Below are 19,119 nucleotides of genomic sequence, written 5' to 3'. Positions count from 1 at the left end.
CACACACACACACACACACGGCATTTTAAAAATCTTACATACAGGTTATAATTTAAATTTGGGATGCAGACAAGAATTTTTAAGTCTAAAATAAACCATTTCCTGTATATATTGAAGGCAAAATTAAATGAGGCTAAACGTAGACCCCACGGGGAGGGCCAGCCAAATAAACACACCCTCTACTGTAGTCAGCACTGATATACATATACAGGGCAATGACTGGAGCAAACCAGAAATCAAGTTAGAATATGTAAGAAGCTGGGAGAAGCAGAATAATTTTCTTGCCTATCTGTCTCAAGACAGATTTCAAATTGTGACCTCCAAAGGATGAAGGGAGTAATAGACTCAACAATCACACCATTGTTCTGAAATATCCAACTAAGATAACTTGTTTACCAGAATTGCAACGCTTAGGGCTGAAACAGTTTTTAAGTAACATCTGTGCACCTTTATCTTACGGAGAAAGAGATTAGGTGGCTTGTCCTAATTAACAAGCAGTGCTAAGGACAGAAGCCAAGTTTTCAGATTCTCACTACCCAATATGGATTTTCTGTTCAAATGACACTTCCTCTGTAAAAATTTTCCTGAGCCCCTCTCCCCACCCCCATTGCTATTTATCTTTCCCTCTTTTGTGACTCCAGCTGCACCTTGTACTTAGTTTTATGGTTGTACTTATCACTGTGTACACTGTGATAAATTGTTTGCATGCCTATCTCCCCATTAGACTTTGAGCTTATCTAAAGGCAGGGCTATATCGTCCTCATCTTTGAATCTTCAGGAATGTTTCTGTGCCTGGTTAATAGTGACCACTCCATAAAAGTTTGCTGATTGAATGAATAAACTTTGTAAAAATAATCTCACAGGGCCTTACACTATGTCTGCCTTAGAAGCCCAATTCTTTCTCTTGCTATTTCCTTTCATCAGTTCTTTTATCTTGCTCCAAGAGGAGAACCATGGCCAACACGTGACCAAGGCTGTTCCTGGTTGTCTGTTCCAAATGAACCGTTATCCTATGCAGCCCCAGAAAATAACTAATTTATATCTCTCTCTTTGTGTGTGTGTGTGTGTGTGTGTGTGTGTGTGTGTGTGTGTGTGCTGAATATATACTCAGAGATGTGACCATATGGCTGAAAATTTCTGGTAATTCAGTATAACTGAACCAGAAATATCAAGAATCCATAAAGTATACAGACATCAACTCTGGTCTAATTGCAGAGTTCAGGAACCTCCAGGAAACAGGACCCTACAAAGCTGAATAAAGGCACCTTCAAAAAATTCATAGTTAAAGAGCATCTGGGCCTGCCTAGGGGGAGCACTGAAAGACCAGGATTGGTTTAGAATAAACTGCCTTCTCAAACTGCTCCACTCCCACCCCATGTTTTTCAGAACAAGTTGCAAGTCAAATTCCCATGAGCTACTTGGACAAAGGTGAATACCTGGTTTGGGGATAATCACACAGGTGGGGCCTTCTTATGTATCTCTATTGCATATACTGACTTCTTCAAAGAAATATGTTCCCCTGTACTTCAAGACACAATATTCAGCTGCATTCATATTAAACATTTGGTTTTCAAATAATCATGACCTTACATTTTTCACTTGAAAATTTTGAAGGACAAATAACAAAATATCATAGTTGCTGTTCACAGTGAAACCAAGCCTGCCTCACTAATACCCCGTATATGCTCCCTGCCCTTAATCCAATTTCCCCTGATTTAATCAAACACCTTCAATCACTTTAGAAAAATATTAACTGAATGTCTGTTCAATAATAAGCTCCCCAAGAATTCATCATCTCTTTCCAAATAGACAGCCAGAATCAAATTAAAACCCAGAGACAATTGAATTACACTTGTATTAAGTTACCAACAGTCAGACGGCATTTCTGATGCTAAGTACTCATGGAAGTTATTTTGAAAGTAGTTGATGGCAGCGAGCATAAAATGTCATTAAAATATAGCAAAAAAGAAAAAAAGGGGGGGGGAGAAAAATCATGACATTCAATGCGTTACTCTAAGAAATAAAATACACATAAAATCATGCAACTTCAAAATCCACTTACTATATAGCATTTGATATGAAATAACATAAAAGGGTATCTCAGCCAGAAGTCAGTCAAATCTGCTAGTAGGGTTCCCTCACTTCTCTTTTCTGCACACCCCATCCAGTCACCTACCACAGCGATTTAGAACAAGGACAAAGAGGACACCAGCTACTTGCACCCTTTCTTCCTAGCTAGGGCTTCTGCTTAGAATCCTATCTAGGGTTGCCAAATTATCAAATGAAAATATAGGACTCCGATCAAATTTGAATTCCATATAAACAACAAATAACTTTTAATGTAAGTATGCTCAATATAATATATTATCTATCAATCCTTTCCCCATTTCTTCTACCCTGGTGAATTGAGTTAAATAGAGTCAAATTCTCCAAAACTCAATCTACCCCCTTTACCTTAAAGTTGTAAACAGCCCTCTCCATGGAATCAGCCTGGGTTCTACTTGCCCAGAGCAAATCAGAAGGCACTCTCAGTCCCAGCTTACCTGGCCAGCTACAAGGAATTTAAGGAAGTAGACTGCTGGGGAAAGCAGTTTTGATTCCATGGCTCCTCCCACCAAAAGCTTCACAGGGCTCCCTCCCAATCCTGTCAGCCGCTCAGCTTTCCCACCCACAGTGGTGCAAGTGTATATTCAAATGACTTTGATGCCTGCCAGAGCTCCTCATTTAGGTTAGGATGAAGACAGGCATGGTGAGTGACCATCACGCCTAACTACTGACTCCATACAAAAGTTTTGAACATATGAATTATTACAGGAAAATTAGGCTTTTATGTTTTTAATGTTTTTATATGTGTGTCTGGGGATGAGGAGGGCAACTTAACATTTTTTTTCTTCAGCTCTGTCTGTGGAATACTCAAATTCAAGCAACAATCATCTATTGAAGCACAGGAAAATGACTGCTTAAGCATTACGTTTCTCTATGCACACATAAGGTCTATGCAGATACTTATTCAAAATATGTAAGATGACATTGAATAGCCATTATGCGCATTTTTTTTTCCAGTCAACCTTTGGTTATGCATATTGAAAGACAGAGAGAAGTAGGGGGGCCATGCTTAATTCTAGTGAGCAAAATAATATATTCAGGAAAAATGGCAATCTACAATAGTTCTACTATATATATATATATACATATACATATATATATAATGTATGTATTGGACATTTCAGAATCAGTTTCTAGACAATCCTAAAATTAATTTTTATTCAATAAGAATGCAAACTCATTTATTGGAATTATCAAAGATTCAGAATTAGTTCTATCAGAAAGAATGAAATGGTACTTCACTGAGGAAGTTTATATGATAATAGACAACATGTCACAGAAATATTAAATAGTAAAGCTGGAAATATTCTTAGACATCACTTAGTCCAACATTTGCCAGAGTGTGTACCACAGACCTTCCTCTCCCAGAAACTCTGGGCACAGGTGGTACTCACCCTGGACAGGACACCTTTCTATCACAGGGACACTAACACCCTCCACTCACTCAGACTGGGACAATTTAGATATCCCAATTTCCTCAATTCACCTCGCATGCACATCTTTGGGATGTGAAGGAAACCAGAGGACCCAAAGAATAGCCATGCAGACTTGGGAAAAACATGCCAACTCCAAAGAGATAGTGGCGTTGGCCAGGAATCATTCCCTCCTTTCCCCCTGTACCCATCAACTTTGTAACAAAACAACATTATTTGAAGATCTGCTTACTTGATTTTCCAAAAGTTAACAAAAATGTATATTTTGCCTATGATTGCTACAATTATCTTCCCAAAACCCCTTGTCAAAGCTGTGTTTTGTCAGTTATTTCCATATGACTGCTGGAGCTTTCTTTTATTTGAATGTTTCTTAGGCAACTTCTGAAGTTACAACTTTGAGTCTTATCTGTCTAACTGGATTTCCTACAATAGACCTTCTGTCCCTTGAACCCAAGTCAGTTAGCTTAGGTTTTCCATGTCTTAAGGGTCTCAAGTGAGTTCTAACTGTATTGAAACTTGGGAAGTAACATATTTGTCAATCCTCTGAATTCCTAAGGGTCTTAGCTTTGCATTTGGGTTTTCCACTTGGCAAAATTAAATTTCCTGTCTATAAAAATAAAGTTTCAAAGAAGAATTAAATTTAGAAAAATATCTGGCAAACTTATAAGGAGGAGGGTATAAGATGAGAAAGGCACTGATTATTTTTCAGATTTAAACAATCTATCTTTGCAGAGCTCAGTATGCTGCTAAAAATAAATTAAATAATTACAACTCTATAGCCAGATCTATAACCCTCCACCCAGAGGTTATATAAAGAGCAGATATAGTTATTGATTTACCTCTGCATTTTTAAATTAGAAGCACAAAGAAGAAAATAAGCCCCCCCTTTGCTAAACATAAATCTTCTCTCAAATAAAGAAATTTAAAAGCATGATATCAAAATGGCTATGTACAGGATCTGGTTAAATTCATTAGTGTGAAATCATGTTTCAAACCCCAAACAGAGCAAAATTTATCCACTTTAAAATAAGTGTTTTCCTCACATTCCTACCCAACACTAAATATACAATTTCTAAGCAAAACGTTTTACTTGATGATATGGACTGCCATTAAAACATTTTGAGGCACAGACTACATCTACATTTTGTTAATGATAAATATATTTTTATTACCAGAAGTCTTACTGAAACCTTTGTGCTAATTTGTTATTAAAAGTGTAGGCATTTTAGAATATCAGAAAACTTCCCCTAACTCCTCCCCCCCCCACCCCCCTTCCCCCGCCAAAAAAAGGCTCAAAACTCCAAATGCATTGTGTATTTAAATAAAGTGAAGTGGTGTTTTTAGCCCAGGGAGTCTTTTTAAAAGCATCTGAAAATTAGGCCAAATTACTGTTTGTTTTGTTCTCCAGACATAAGAAGAGCAATTTACTGATACAAATTCTTTTTCTTTTAAAAATAAAGATCTATTCTGCTTGGCCTGAATATCTACCAAGTATATTAAGTTTCATCCAGAATGTATTTCAGGGATTTGAACAGACCTGGCAGAGTACTAGATAAAAGTACTGTATTTTAAAATTATCCTGTCTCAGTCTAACTTAGTAAATATAGTAACCTTGTGAAGCTCACCTGCTCTCAGTGAGAAGTTAATATTTGATGATGATGAAACTGTTCCTGGTATTTAAAGAACCTAAACAAGGCTATCCACAAACAATGTGACTAGAAATGGGGTTAGTTTAAAGAAGATAAAATGATAAGTGGAGGTTTTATATTTTAAAATAAATCAATCCTTCAACCATAAAGTCTCATATCTTTACAGAGAAAAATATGAAATATGATCTCTACCAGAGAATGCCTATCTCCAAATCTAAAACAAGAAAAAAAAATAAAGCAAAGCAAAGAACAGGAAAAAGTTAATTAGTAATTTTAAAATCTGTCCATTTGAACTTCTCAAGTCAGTTTCAACAGTTAGAACAAGAGTTATTGGGAGAATAGTGCACTTGTAGAAATGTTGTGTTCTTTGAAAACATATACCTTTTATATTAATCAAAAAAGGTTTCAAATGTATTAGTGATAGTCTAATAGGTATCTTTTTATTGGTAGACTCCTTATTTTAGTGAGAAAAAAAAATAAAATAAAACATTTATTCTAGCTTCATTTGCCTTCCCTGAAAATTAGGAAATTTCAGAAAATGTCTTTTTGAAAAATAAAATGTGTCCAGTTTATGTCTCTTATATAAAGCAAATAAAATTTAATTCTAGAAAAAAAAAATCCTTGATAATAAAAGCTTAATATGCTAAGTGTCCAGTCAGTCCGTCTGCCAGTCAGCTGTTCAACCAATCAAAGTGTAATATGCTAATGATATGCTAAGGCTGCTCAACCACTCACTATGATATGAACTGACCACCAGGGGGCAGACAGTCAACTGCTCGACCAGTAGCTATGATGCGTACAGACCACCAGGGGGCAGACGCTCCAACTGGTAGGTTAGCTTGCTGCTGCGGTCCAGATGATTGGGACTGAGCAAGATGGGCTGGACACACCCTGGAGCCCTCCCACAATCCCTCCCCATCTGGCCAACCTCCTGTATTCTTCCCCAGCCCTGGATTGTGCACTGATTGGGTCCCTTGGCCTGGCCTGTACCCTCTCGCAATCTGGGACCTCTCAAGGGATGTCAGCCAGTTTCATCCTGATCCCATAGTCCAGGCAGAGGGACCCCACTGGTGCACAAATTTGTGCACTGGGCCTCTAGTAGTTAATAAAGTGACACAGTGAAATAAACTAGGTAGTATAAAACATCACTGTGCCAATCTTTTCCAGTTATTTTTCTACTAAGTATAGCTCGAGAATGTAATTGGTTTTATTTTGTTTCATGTTTTACATTGACTTTAAATACTAGACTCTAGAATATAAGGTCAAATGACCTTTAGAAATGAACTAATTCTTACCATTTATGAGTGTGCTGAAGAATAATATACAGTTTTAGCACATGTATTTGGCATGTGACAATTGCTGAAACATATTTAAAGACCAGGTTGAGGCCTCCATAAAATTATATTTTCCATTATTATCTTGAAACTAGCCATAATGACAAAATCCCTTTAAGGGCCTTATAGAACTCTGTGAAATGGTTTTCCCTTTTCTTCACACCACATCCACTTGAATAATAGCAACTGACTTTATTATGAATGTGTTTATCATGTGCCAGACATTGTTTAAAGTGCCTTATTTTCATGAACTCATTTAATTTTCACAATAAACAACCTTAGGTGGTCAGTGTGTTAGTGAGGAACTGAGACATAGAGAATTAAAGAAACACACGCAAACTGACAGATCTAATGTAGCAGAGAAGGGATTGGAACAGAGGTGCTCTGGATCTGGAGCTCACATTCCTAACCAGTACACAATTACCTCACAATACTTTGACATTAACTAGACTGAGGAATGAACTAGTTCAAATATTTCTACTGTCTGGGCTACTAGTTTCCTTCTAAGATTATTTCACATCAAGTGGCTGTTAGGCATGTCCAGAAGCTATTTAAGATACATTTATGGAAAATGAGATGTTTTCTTAAGTATCTATGGATCTGGGTTACTTGAGAATGAGTAAGACAAGGGAACTAAATGTCCTTTTTTTTTTTTTTTACAGCATGTACACCTGAATAATTACAGGTAACTTTATTGTGTATTTATCATGTGCCGGGCACTGTTCGAAGTGCTTTATATGTATTAAGACTTTCATCCTTACCGAAGCAGAACAATTAGTACAAACCTGTCCTCTCTTAGCTCAGCTTTTTATTAACTGTTGGCACAATAGAATTTTGCCAGTTGGTTTGGGAGAAGCATTGTCATATTATTAGGAGTTGGGTTACTAGAGTTGAAACACAAACAACCATGACCTGACAAAAGAGCAGTCCAGCAAAACCTGATATACATAGAGAACAGATGGAAGTGAAGCTCATTGAAATAGTTGTTTGTGTACATTTTGTGATTCTCATTACCATTCTAAAAGAAGACTCTTACAAACAGTAGTGCTTGCCTAAACCGGTTTGGCTCAGTGGATAGAGCATCCGCCTGTGGACTGAAAGGTCCTGGGTTCGATTCCGGTCAAGGGCATGTACCTTGGTTGTGGGCACATCCCCAGTAAGGTGTGTGCAGGAGGCAGCTGATTGATGTTTCTCTCTCATCGATGTTTCTAACTCTCTATCCCTCTCTCTTCCTCTCTGTAAAAAATCAATAGTAGTGCCATTTGGAAGCAGATTTACTCAGACCTCAAATGTCTTGAGTGCTGTAGCTTCACGCTATCACAAAGCAGAAAGAAAAAATTAAACTGTATCACATAATAGAAAGGAGTGTTGTTCTGAAGCATTTCATTCCACTAAGATCACAGGCAAATAAAAATTCACATACACTATACACACAAAAGACTCAATAGTAGTGGAGATTTGATTTAAATGACCAGAGAATGTACATACTTTGAGATGGTGCAAAGTAGGGTGATGATTTGCAGGCTTGGGAACTAGGGTTTGACTTTTTCAGTACTTAAAAAGTAGTATATGAATAAGAGTTATGTTCAGTTTTTTTTCTATATTGCAAATTTATTTGGAGATAAGTATATAAATCTAAAGACTTCAAGTACAACCCAATACCTGGATACATCAAGTAAACACTTTAATAATAATATAAACACATCAATTCTATTCAATATAACATCATTCGTGTTTTCCCACAGCTGTTTAAAAACAAAGTGTTAGAGATACTTGCTGAAGATAATTGGAAACCTGAATTTTATAAGTGACTGGACAATTGGGCATGTAGGACTCAAAAGTGTACTTATATTTTTAAAGACAATATGCTGGAGAAAATAGCAATAATAACAAATCCAGTGTTGAAATGAATCAACTGTTTAGAATCAGGTTACAGGCTATTCATACTTTGACTTCTCATGCATTTGTTCCTAGACAAAGTGGGAATAAGTCTAAATTTTAATATGATTTCAGGATTTTATTAGAGTGCTATACTGGGATTTAAGTGCCCTGGATTCTGATTACCTTTTGATCATTGCTAAGTTATATTTCCAATTCTGTTCATCAGTTTTTCTAGGAATAATTTCAGCCACTAAATATTTCAGAGGTACTTTGAAAAATAAAAAGGGAAATTTAGTATGTTTAGAAAATAAAATCAGTACAAAATATAAAAATATAATACTTATTTCTCTTTATTAATTCTTTTAAAAGGAAATAAAATTGTTGCTATGAATTAAGTATTAAAATATGTCAGATTACAAACTATGTTTTACCACTTTACCTCTCCACAAAAGTAATGCATTATATATGAGAAATTCTTGATATTGTGAGTAATGTAAATTATCATGTGCCTGGAGAGGGAACTTATATACAATGTTAAAGAGCCAAGGACACTTCTCTTCTTAGAACTGGATATTGTTAAACAGTTGTTGCTCCCACAGCTCAGTGGTATGATAGGTGAAATAGCAGAGGATAAAGAAGCCGATTCAGGCTTTAATCTTATCCTTGCAAATAACTGAAAAGATAAAAGAATTATTGCTCCCTTTTCAACTGGCAATAAGCCAATGCTTACTTAGGGAGATCCGTTTATCTAATCAAGAGATACCTGTCTACCATCACAAGCTTCTTACTTTAAGGTCTCTCATAATGAAAATTCACTTTAGAATCATAATGACTAAACATTTAAAGTAATTTTTATTTTATGAAAAGGTTTGGAGCAACACACTTTTTGGTTGGTATATTTTAAATGTTTTAATTTGCCAAACTGCTGTTATATTTTATTTACAGCATTAAAATGATAAAAAGAAATCAGGCAAGTCATTTTTCTTGGTAAATTAGGAAGATAAAGTAAAACAAATAAGAGACAATAAGAGAAGATGTTAATGGTGCTTAAAAAACAAACAAATAATTAATTATAGCGAAGAAATTTTAAATATTATTTATATAAGATTAAAATTGAACTTCATTATAAAGTAGTTTATAAGTTTTTAAACTAATTTTTCCTTTTTTAATTTTTATATCATTATGCCAACCTCTTAGATGCCAATATTGACTCATATAAATGTGAAACATGTTTGAATATGTGATATATATGGACATACACATATTTCTATTGTTAAAAACTAACTAGAACTAATAAATATTATAAGTATGCACATATACACACACACTTTTATATACCACACTTGCTGCATATAAAATTATGAAAGTCCATTTGTAGCAGCTTAAAACACCTACAATAGAGCTCTTGGGTTATTAAAAAGTCACTAATGTCTCCAAAGGGTTATAATAGGAAAATAATTTTTTTGTTTGTTTCATACATTTGGACACTGATGTTATTTTGCCCAACTATCTGTAATGTAATGTTCTATGAGAAATTTTTATATGTTATATAAAAATATGGTTCTGTGGTCAAAATTTTTTGATAAATATTGGGTTAAAAGGAAACTGCTGTCTTTTGTGCAGTATGTTTCAGAGCCTTATCTGTAATTAAGCCACATTAGCTAATAAGCATTGTGGCTGTGGTATTCCTTGGGGGGAGAAACATAACAACCTTTTTTCTACCATATCAGAACATAAACAATAACCCAAGAATAAGGCCATTGAAAAGTGAGGAAAAGGAAGGAAGAAGCATTGTGGGACCAACTGCTGAGAATTCTGAAACTGAGAAATATCCTCTTTAGTTGATATTCTCCTGAATAGGCATGGTTTCTCTAAATCAATGATTTTCAAATTTTATTAAGCAGAATCACCATGAAGGCTTCTTAAAACACAGACCCACCCCCAGAGTTTCTGATTCAGATATTCAAGGGAATTGACCTGAGAATTGACATTTCTAACAAGTTCCCAAGTAGAGCTGGTGCTGCTAGTCTGCTAACTATTTTGAGAACCTCTGCTCTATGGGAATACTGTCTTATCCAACAATGGATTTAGCTATTTATTGAGCATGTTTTTTATGTTACTGATAATCCAAATGGAAAGTTTCTTTGATATCTTAATTCCACATCTCCAATCTCAGTAATTATACATATATATATATATATATATATATATATATATATATATATATAGAGAGAGAGAGAGAGAGAGAGAGAGAGAGCTAAAGTGCTAAGTGTCTGTCCAACCAGTAGCTATGACATGCACTGACCACCAGGGGAAAGACTTTCAATTCAGGAGCTGCCAAAAAACTCACACCATGGACCTGGTGCCAACAAACCAACATTTGGCTTCCCCTAAGTGGAACACAGGCCCCACCACCACCCTGGAGCAACACCCAGCCAAATTGCAGCCAGCAGCAAATGCTACCAAGACCCCATGGCACAAAATGAAGCCCACAGTCCAGCCCAGCCCAGCCCAGAAATGGTCACTGTGGGCACCAGGTAATGACATCATGTAGCAATGCCTGGCTTCCTCTCCCTAGTGTCTATCCTCCTTGGAGTTTCTTCAGCCCAAGAACACAACTTGCTTTATAGCCAGGTAGAAAGAGTTTACACTTTAACGAAATGTCTGTGAAGCATTTTCAAGTGCCTCATATCATTTGATCCTTACAGAAGTCCTGGAGTAGGTAAATATGAGACTCAGTGGGATCCTATTTTATTTTCATTAGCTGGAAATGGAGATTTAGAAAACTTAGAAACTTGATCCTACTAAAAAGGAGTAAGAAAAGGTGGACCTTGAAAATGTCCAGGTTTTATCACTGCGCAGAATATAGTGAAACACTGCTACAGTTAAATTTTTTACCCTTTGTTCTCCCTGTGTGATCTACAATAATAATCTGCTTCGTGTTGATATTTACTGCTGTGTTGCTAACAATTATCTGAAAGAGAAGTTGGAGTGCTTCCATAGGGTAGAAAAAGTTTAGCAACATTAGAAAGCAGGTCTAAATAAGCAAGTTTAGCCAAAACTGGTTTGGCTCAGTGGATAGAGTGTTCGCCTGCTAACTAAAAGGTCCCGGGTTTGATTATGGTCAAAGGCATGTACCTTGGTTGCAGGCACATCCCCGGTGGGGGGTGCGTAGGAGGCAGCTGATGGATGTTTCTAACTCTCTATCTCTCTCCCTCTCTGTAAAAAATAAACAAAATATATTTTCAAAGAAATAAGCAAATTTATTCTCTCTCTCTCTCTCTCTTTCTCTCTCTCTCTCTCTCTCTATATATATATATATACACACACACACATACACACACACACACACACACACACACACACATCGTATTTTCCGGCTTATAAGACGACCCCCTAGTTTTACAGTTAAAACATAGGTTTAGGCCTATATTCGCTGTATAAGACTACCCCCCACTTCCGAGGCAACACCAGTTCTTTTTTTAATAGACTGCCTCTCTGACTCTGGCCAATCTGAGCAGGCTTTTTACTAGAACACAGTGTACATGTTCTAAAAGCCTGCTCAGATTGGCCAGAGTCAGAGAGGCAGTCTATTAAAAAAAGAACTGGTGTTGCCTCGGAAGTGGGGGGTAGTCTTATACAGCGAATATAGGCCTAAACCTATGTTTTAACTGTAAAATTAGGGGGTCGTCTTATACGCCGGAAAATATGGTGTGTGTGTGTGTGTGTGTGTGTGTGTGTGTGTGTGTGTGTTGACTGGTGCATGTGCCACACATATAAAGCTCTCACTAGCATCAATTCCATGTGTGTGCTTCAATCTGTCATGGTCGATTGTGAATTTCGTTGACACTTCTATTATAGAGAAAGGGTGAATAGTGATACTAAAATATATCTTCTAATTAATTTCTTTTGAATGTGCACACATCTATGCACTGGGACACTGCTATAAAGTAAGGCCAATTTAAGTTATGCCAAAAAAAAAAAAAAAAAAAAAGGACAGGGCTTCTCAAAACTCTATTCTATTACTCCTCAAAAATATTCATTTTCTGTTTACAAATTATGGTAGTGAGTTGTATTAGTTATAAAGTTAAATATGTAAGAGCTTTGTAAGACATGTTGCTTATATTTACTCTATAAACTTCCCCAGTGTTTTCCTAAATTATTGTTATATGCCCAAATTTAAGCAAATAAAATATTTTGTAGTAAAGTCTCCTCAGTTTTCTAATAAATTAATAATTTTACTCACTGAATTGAAATCATACTCAATTGTAAGCATTACCCCTTCTCCTCATTCTCCAAAATAATATCTGGAAAAAGACAAGCTAAGAGGAAAATGCTTTTCACATCAACTAAGCAAACAACACAGTGCAGATCATGACATTTCAGCGTGGACAAACAGAAGCTGAAGTATCGATAGATTCCAAACCTCAAAGCTAGCACTGAATCCAAAGTTCATCAGTTGTACCCTGCAGGGATGCAATAAGAAAACACATTTCATACATCACTATGTCCTTTTAATTGTAAAGAAAACAGTTAAATATAAGGAGATCCAAGTATTCATTATTATTTTGTTTATGTATTAAGAGTAGTCTCAGCAGCACTTGTTTACTTCTGAGTATCGCTATACCTATAAACACCAAAGCCCCCAGCTTGCATTACTGAAATACCTGCAATACAATTACACAGCAAAATGGAAAGAAAAAACAACAACAACCATACACCACAATTCAGCTTAATAAGCTTCAAATAAGAAATTCAGAAATAGAATTATCTCCTTCCCTTGCTCCCTTGCTCTCTCACTAGTTACGCAACTACATTCTTCCAGAAGAGCTAAAAAATAACGTACAATAAAGATACCTTTTCAAGAAGATCATTTTCATAAACCTGAATAGTAAGAGTGATATATAATGGTAAAGGCAGGGCAACAGCAACAAATATATAAAAAATACATTAAAAAAATCTAGACTAAGGTGAATTGCTTCAGCTGGGTAGGAAATTTAGCTCTGAGATATCTAGCAACCATAGTATTGAATTGCATTGTTCTTATTGCCTGATAAAAGAAAGCATATTGGTTAAGTAGAGGCCCAGTGCACAAAAATTGTGCACTCAAGTGGGGGAGTCCCCCAGCCCAGCCTGTGTCCTCTTGCAGTTCAGGAGCCCTCGAGGGATGTCCATCTGATGGCTTAAGCCCACTTCCCATGAGGAATAAGCCTAAGTGGGCAGTCAAATGTCCTTAGTGCTGCTGTAGTGGTGGGAGAGGCCCCCACAACTGCTGCTGTGCTCACCAGTCATGAACCCAGGTTCTGGCTGAGCAGCCCTCCCCCTGTGGGAGTGCACTGATCACTGTGGGTCAGCTCCTATGTTGAGATCTGGCCCCTGGTTGTCAGTGAGTGTCATAGCAACTGTTTTTTCTGCTGTTTGGTCGATTTGCATATTAGCCTTTTATTATATAGGATTAGAGACCTGGTGCATGAAATTCATGCAGGGGGTGGTGTCCCTCAGCTCGACTTGCACCCTCTCCAATCTGGGATCCCCCTTGCAATCCAGGACCACTGACTCCTAACCACTCACCTGCCTACCTGCCTAATGCCTCCAACTGCCCTCCCCTACAGGCCAGTTTGCCCCCAACTGCCCTCCCCTGCCAGCCCGATCTTTCCCCTAACTGCCTCTGCTTCGGCCCCCAACACCATGGCTTTATGCAGAAGTAAGTCGAACATTGGAAGATGGCTGGTCAATCCAGTCTAATTAGCATATTACCCTTTTATTAGAATAGATAAGTAACTCTCTATAAAATGACTATTGATACTGTGAAGACATAAAGAAGAATAGGATATGGAGCTTGCACCAAGGAGTTTACCTATCTTATCTCTTGCAATTGCAAAGACATGAAAAATGTTGCTAGAAGGGGTTTTAGCACTTGCCCTACTAGTAGTGGCAGAAATAAAAGAAAAACCATGGGGTGAAAATGAAAGATGACGAGGGGTACGTTTAATGGTGCTATTGAGGAGGGGAAGCAAGTTTGATAGGAACAATGATATATCTATGAGCTATAATTAATCACAGATCTTTATTTTCACTTCAAAAAGAGATGAGGAGTTTATAGTGGAAAATGTGTGATAAAATGGCATAAATAATTCTCTCTCTGAAGAGTCTTACTTTCTTTTAACACCCCCTTTTCATTAGTATGTTATTTTAATCATTTCACTTTCATTCTGATTTCATTTCAAATACATTAATATTGGAGCTGAAGTATTTAAAAATGAAAAACTTTCTCAATAGGTGTTTTTCAAACTCCTTTCCTTCCTTCCTTCCTTCCTTCCTTCCTTCCTTCCTTCCTTCCTTCCTTCTTTCCTTCCTTCCTTCCTTCCTTCCTTCCTTCTCTCTCTCTCTTCTCTTTTCTCCCCTCCCCTCCCTTCCCTTCCTCTCCCCTTCCCTCCCCTCCGCTCCCTTCCTCTCCCCTCCCCTTCCCTTCCCTTTCCTTCCCTTTTTTTTCACTTCCCTTCCCTTCATTTCTGGCTTTCTTTTGGTTTTCTCTCCTCTCTTCCTATATTTCTTTCCTTTTCTCTACAATCTCTGACTTAGAAGTAATGTCATTTTTTCCTTATTTTCTATAGTAGGAAAATTGTATGTTTTATCACTAATACTTCAAAGATGGAGTAAATGTCATATGCCATTCAAGTGAGGTCTTTAAAATTTGGAAAAAGTGAGATAGACTTGCTTTAGTTTTAGCTGTCAGTATCCTATTAAACATATGCTACTGATTAAAAATATTAATGACATCATTGTCATCATCATCATCATCATCATCATCATCACAGCTTCTGCACAGCAAAAGAAACCATCAACAGAACAATAAGAAAACCCACTGCATGAGAAAACATATTTGCCAATATTATCTCTGATAAGGCCTTAATCTCCAAATTTGCAGGGAACTCATACAACTTAACAAAAGGAAGATAAATAACCCAATCACAAAATGGGCAATAGAGCTACATAGATACTTTCTAAAAGAGGCCATACAGAAGATCAAGAAACATGAAAACATGCTCAAAGTCACTGATCATCAGAGAGATGCAAATCAAAATGACAATGAGGTACCATCTCACATCTGTCAGAATGACTATATCAGTATATCAACAAATGCATGTTCTGGTGAGGATGCAGAGAAAAAGGAACTCTTATGCACTGCTGGTAGGAATGCAGACTGGTGCAGACACTTTGGAGAACAGTATGGAGTTTTCTAAAAAAAAAAAAAAAACAAAAACAAAAACAAACACAAAACAAACAAACAAAAAACACCTAAAAATGGAACTCCCATTTGACCCAGTGATCCCACTTCTAGGAATATATCCCAATAAATTAGAAAAACCAATCAGAAAGTATATACTAGTATGCACCCCTATGTTCATAGCACAATTCACCATAGCTAAGGTTTGGAAACAGCCTAAGTGCCCATCAGCAGATGAGTGAATTAAAAAGCTGTGGTACATCTACACAATGGAATATTATACTGCTGCAAAAAGGAAGGAATTCCTACCATTTGCAACAGCAAGGATGGAACTGGAGAGCATTATGCTAAGCAAAATAAATCAGTATTAAAAAGATAAATATCACATGATCTCACTCACTTGTGGAATATAATGAACAACATAAACTGATTAACAAAAACAGATTGAGACAGAGAACTGTCAATCAGAAGAAAGGCAAAGGGTAGGGATAAGGGGGAGAGATAAAGCAAAGGACTTATTGCATGCATATAAGCATAATCAATGGACACAGACACGGTGTGGGGGTGAGGGCATGAGTGGGGAGCGGATGTGGAGGCAATGGGGGGGATAAGGACACATATGTAATACCTTAATAAAGAAAAAATATTAATGACATCAGTTAAATGCTGCTAAATATTCAAATAATTTTAAGTTTCTTTTCCTAATTTTTAATTAATGTATTTGGATACATTGGTTAATAAAATTATATGTTTCAAATGTACAATTCTATATCATCTTTATATTGCACTATGTGTTCACCACCTAAAGTAAAGTCTCTTTGCATCACCATTTATCCCTCTTTATCCTCTCCAACCTGGCCCATCCCCCTTTTCCTCTGGTAATCACCATACTGTTGTCTGTGTTTGAGTGTTGTTTTTTTGCTTAGTCCCTTCACCTTTTTCACCCACCCTCCAAACCTCCTCTCTGAGTTGTCAGTCTGTTCTATCTATGAGTCTGTTTCTCTTTTGTTTATTAGTTTATTTTGTTCATTAGATTCCACAAATGAGTGAGATCATGTGATATTTATCTTACTCTGACTGAAATATTTCACTTAGCATAATAGTCTCCAGGTCCATCCATGCTGTTGCAAAAGGTAAGATTTCCTTCTTTTTTAGGGCCAACTAGTACTTCATTGTATAAATGTACAACAGCTTTTATATACATTCATCTACTGATGGGAATATATCTGAAGGAACCCAAAACATTAATTTGAAAGAATATATGCACTCCTTTGCTCATTGCAGCATTATTTGCAATGGTCAAATTTAAGTTCCTTTCTTTATGGAAATATTTTTCTAAAATGTTCCAGATACCTTTCCTGTGTCTGAAAATAGAATCAGTTGCCCAAAGCTGAATCACATCTTGATTACTAAGGACTGCACCCTATGCCTCAAGGTAATCTCTTCTGAAAAACAAAAATCACTATTCAGAAATGGAGATGAAGATGAAAAAGGTATAAGAGATTTATCTGACTGCATGAACTCCAAGATATACCTGATAAGTCCAGATGACACTTAAAAACAGCATCTTGAAATTCCTTTCCCATTTCTTATTTCCTCATTTTTTAAAAGCAGATTATTTGGATTAATTTCTAGTTATTAAGGGTTCTAGTTAAGTTTATTTATAAATGCTAATGCCTTTGAAATTATTCTATGAGAATTATTCTTTGCCTTTCTATGATTAAATTTATTGGGCCTTGAAAATTTCATTGGGCATTCAGAACAATAGCTAGTAATGAAATTTTAAGAATATTTTTATTGGACTAGGTAGTCTCCTTTTACACAAAACCCTTTTCTGAAGATTATAACTTTATACTTGACTCAAAATGACCTTATTAGCACTAACCAGGCTTCCAAGAATACCTTGATTTGCACGCTAGCCATCTGCTATAAATTTAATTCTAAACATTTTAAGACAAAAATTATGCTTGAATATTACTAGATTATCATACTAATTGCTATGAAATAATATTTAACAATGGCCACTCAAAAATTATTTTTTAAAAATCCGCATATTGGGTAAAAGCACTCAAAATGCAACATTTGGAGAATATTCAACAGCATCTGTCCAAAGAACATTTCTATAATGCTAAGGAACAGAATTAAATTAACAAAAATCAGTGGTCATCAAATCTAGGTTAAAATGTGGTTGAATGATGTCAGTCAGCAAATGAGTATACAATTTCAATTCATATTTACTTAAAAAGCTAAACTTGGAGTGGAAGTACAAATGCAGATGTAGAGATGACTGGACATCTTACAGGAAAACCCATATTTATTTTCCCTTTATCAAAATGATTAATTAAGCTCATGTTTCATTCAACAAATAATTTCTAAAATCCTAGTATCTGCTACATGTGCTAGACACAAAAGATACAGCAGTAAATAAGATAGTATCTAATGTGAAACTGAAACAAGTATGGTAGATTGGATATAAAGATGAGCACAATAGCAGTAGACTGGAATAGAATGTCAACCTCCTCTTATTTAACTACATTAACTTTATCAGTATCTCAACTCTATCATTGGCTTTCCCTTCCCACTATTACCACCTAATTTAAATTCTTATTTCATATCTTCAATACTTAAACAACTTTCTCAGAAATCTCCCTTTTGCCAGTCTCTTTTGCTCTACCAATTCATTTTGCATAGATTGATAATGTCATCACTTAAAAATTGTCAGGTTGCCCTAACCGGTTTGGCTCAGTGGATGGAACACTGGCCTGTGGACTGAAGGGTCCCAGGTTCGATTCTGGTCAGGGGTATGGACCTTGGTTGCGGGCACATCCCCAGAAGGGGTGTGCAAGAGGCAGCTGATCAATGTTTCTCTCTCACTGATGTTTCTAACTCTATCCCTCTCTCTTCCACTCTGTAAAAAAAATGCAATAAAAAATTTTAAAAAATTGTCAGGTTCCTAAAAGCTACAAAATAAAATTTAAATTTATCCCTAGCTTTTGAGGCTATTTTTCTGCCAACAAAAGCTCTGTTTTATCCAGAATACACATAATAATTTCCGCCTCTATCTTTGTTTAGCGTATTCTAACTGCCTGGAATATCTTTCTATCCCTCTTTCAAAGAATACCTCAAACAGCACGATTGCAGCGTTAATCACCACAGCTGTATGTAATCCCAGCCCCTGCCTCTCCCCTTGGACTCTTTTAGCAGTTAGTTTGTACCTGGTTTATGGCAAATAACACAAACAGTTTCATACTAAGAGGTCAGGCACGGACCATGTCTTCCATAATGTTGTATTCTGCATAATACTGATCCCTGTGCCTAACAAGTAATAGATTTTAATAAATGTTTGCTGAATGAATCATTTCTTCGGGGAATTGAATATATATAGAAATCTGAATGGATTTAACAGAACTTTGAGCATTGACTTTATAAAATCCTTGTAGTAATCCATAACCAATAGTCCTACAAATTGAGTACTGCTTCTTGCCCTT

At 36.3% G+C, this 19,119-nt stretch overlaps 1 protein-coding gene across 8 annotated transcripts in view; it reads right to left on the bottom strand.

Moving 5' to 3' along the window:
- Window positions 1-19,119, bottom strand: part of MBNL3 (muscleblind like splicing regulator 3) — a 126,153-nt gene that overhangs the window by 36,418 nt on the left and 70,616 nt on the right. For 2 of the 8 annotated variants that reach the window (XM_036443296.2, XM_036443297.2), the window contains exon 1: window positions 2,455-2,600. The exons of the other annotated variants lie outside the window; for them this stretch is intronic. In XM_036443296.2, the coding sequence (XP_036299189.1) occupies window positions 2,455-2,481 (27 nt within the window). In that variant the 5' untranslated portion in view covers window positions 2,482-2,600. Of the gene's footprint in view, window positions 1-2,454; window positions 2,601-19,119 lie in introns of those variants that run through there. 8 annotated transcript variants of the gene reach the window in all.

The sequence above is a fragment of the Pipistrellus kuhlii genome, unplaced genomic scaffold (genome assembly GCF_014108245.1).
Source record: "Pipistrellus kuhlii isolate mPipKuh1 unplaced genomic scaffold, mPipKuh1.p scaffold_m20_p_19, whole genome shotgun sequence".
Lineage (NCBI taxonomy): Eukaryota > Metazoa > Chordata > Mammalia > Chiroptera > Vespertilionidae > Pipistrellus > Pipistrellus kuhlii.
The sequence above is the reverse complement of the archived record's forward strand: the minus strand, read 5'-3'. Positions and strand labels throughout refer to the sequence as shown.